The sequence below is a fragment of the Solanum verrucosum genome, unplaced genomic scaffold, assembly GCF_900185275.1.
Source record: "Solanum verrucosum unplaced genomic scaffold, falcon-dt-bn FXZP01000351.1, whole genome shotgun sequence".
Classification (NCBI taxonomy): Eukaryota; Viridiplantae; Streptophyta; class Magnoliopsida; order Solanales; family Solanaceae; genus Solanum; species Solanum verrucosum.
This window is the reverse complement of record NW_026019958.1, coordinates 381,977-384,224: the sequence shown is the minus strand read 5'-3', so window position 1 is coordinate 384,224 and position 2,248 is coordinate 381,977. Positions and strand designations below refer to the sequence as shown.

The window sequence follows — 2,248 nt, the reverse complement described above, 5'->3', positions numbered from 1 at the left end:
AACACAAAAAAACAGAAAAACTGAACCAAACCGACAATAACCAAACCGACGGTTATTTTTTTGTTTGGTTTGGTTTTAGAAACTTAAAAATCGACTTAGATTGGTTTGGTTTTGGTTCTAGTCAATAACCGATCCAAACCGAACCATGAACACCCCTACTCATAATAGCTAATAACATTAAACCTATGTATACCACATAATTTCCTAGCGAAGGGTGTGCATCGAAGGTTGAATCTTATTGCAAGTATATACATAGTGCATATATAGTTATAGATTTATGGTACATAAACTTAACACACAATAGTGGACATGAAAAGGCATACATAAAATTGTAGCTGAATCTTCTCAAGTAGATTCAGCTTCTAGGTGTTTAGATTGTCCGCCGCCATATATAGGTCCAACCAGAAATCGACATTAGATGAATGAACACTCACATCCATGACATCTTTTATGTGCAAATCAACACTTGATGATGACGATGTACTTCTCTCTGGATTACTCTCCAATATAACTATGTTTTCGTCATCAACTTGATTGACAATTGAAGTAACATCATTGTCTTGATTCGATGTTTCCAAGAAATCCAAGATTTCATAATTTTCATCAAATGTGATGTAGCTAGAGGAGGAGGAATTGGTGAAATCAAGTGATTGATCATTAGGACCTTCAATATTTGGACAAGTAGTTATCAAAGGCTTCTTTTGAGTACTCATCTCTATTTGTTTAACTTTCTCCACCTTTTTGGACCTTGCTTTATGTTTCACTTCAACTTTTGTCCCACCAAGGTGCTTCTTTAAATGTGTGTGGTAGAAATTCTTGATTTCGTTATCTGTTCTACCGGGTAGTTCTTTAGCTATAGCTGACCACCTTCAACAAAACATAACATCAATTTTGTCAGATAATTCTATGTAGTAGTTTACCTTGAGTTGTCATGAATGATCATATGGGGATGGAGGGAATTAACCGGAGGGGCGGATTCATAATTTTGAATTTGTGAGTTCCAAATTCTAGAAAGGTCATTTTAATTACTGGATTCTCAACAAATTATTTAAAGTGAATTTCTAAATATAAATATAGACAGACTTTTGGCTAAAGCTGATCATGAATTTATAGCTAATAAGCATGTATAATAAACTGAAAATGTTAGATTTAATGACTTCATATAATCTAATAGCATACACTTTTATTTACTTAATCACACCTTCGATGAAAAATTGAGGTAGTTAATTGTCACCTGTTACCAAGTGATTGATACATTCTGATGACTGTTTGAGTTTCTTCAACACTAAATGGTCCTCTCTTTAGATCAGGCCTCAAATAGTTGGTCCATCTCAGTCTGCAACTCTTTCCTGTTCTAGATAGCCCTACACCACCCATGCCATAACAACAAATTAAAACACACATATATATGAGAGCCTAAGAAGTAGTCTCTATATCAGTGACGGAGCTAGAATTTTCATTAATAGGTTCAAAATCTGAAGAACTGAAAACCCTAATTAACTAGCCAAAAGGGGTTCAACATCTACTATACGTACATAAGAAAATAAATTTAGTCATGTATAAATAGTATAAGTTTCGATTGAAGGGGGATTTAAATGAACGCCCTAACTACAAGCTGGTTCCGCCCCTGTCCATATGTATATTACATGCTGAAACCCTAAAAGTAATAACAAAGCAACAAAAAAAAGCAAGGATGAATAAGACTTTATGTTTTTGAAGATAAATTTTCAAAATTTGATCCAAAATTATGATCGGGGTACTTGTTGTACCTGCAAATTTGGGCATCTGGCTCCAGTTCCAAATACGATATTTCGCAATATAATCAATCAATTTTTTGTCTTCTTGAGGAGACCAAGCACCCTTCTTTACACGATCCATTTTTTTGCCATGTTGAAGCTGGAACACTACTTCTCCCATAACTATATAGTATATGTTTTCACCAATTAAGAGTCTCAGCTATACTTCACAAAGTTTGAATATTGCTTATATATAGGAAAGAGGAGGGTTTCAGCTTGTGGAATAATAGTTCAAAGTTTTCATTATTTCCAAGAAAGTTCATTTCCCTCACCCTCAAGCCTCACTACTTCCTAATTTGTCCCTTTGTTGTTCTATCTTACTTACTCCCTCCCTCCTTCCCAATTTTGGTAATACAGTTGGAATTTCGAGAGTCAATTAAGAATTTTTTTTATCAAAATTTTCTTTTTATATGTTTTTTAAATATCTTAAGTTATTAATTATTGTGATTTAT

General features: G+C 33.7%; 1 protein-coding gene across 1 annotated transcript; it reads right to left on the bottom strand.

Moving 5' to 3' along the window:
• Positions 1-362: 362 nt before the first annotated feature.
• Positions 363-1,878, bottom strand: LOC125814804 (transcription factor MYB14-like). The gene is made up of 3 exons (XM_049494248.1): positions 1,770-1,878; positions 1,235-1,364; positions 363-867 (listed from the first exon to the last, which is right to left on the bottom strand). Exons 1-3 carry the CDS (start codon positions 1,876-1,878, stop codon positions 363-365), a joined length of 744 nt encoding a protein of 247 aa, XP_049350205.1.
• Between the last annotated feature and the right edge of the window lie 370 nt (positions 1,879-2,248).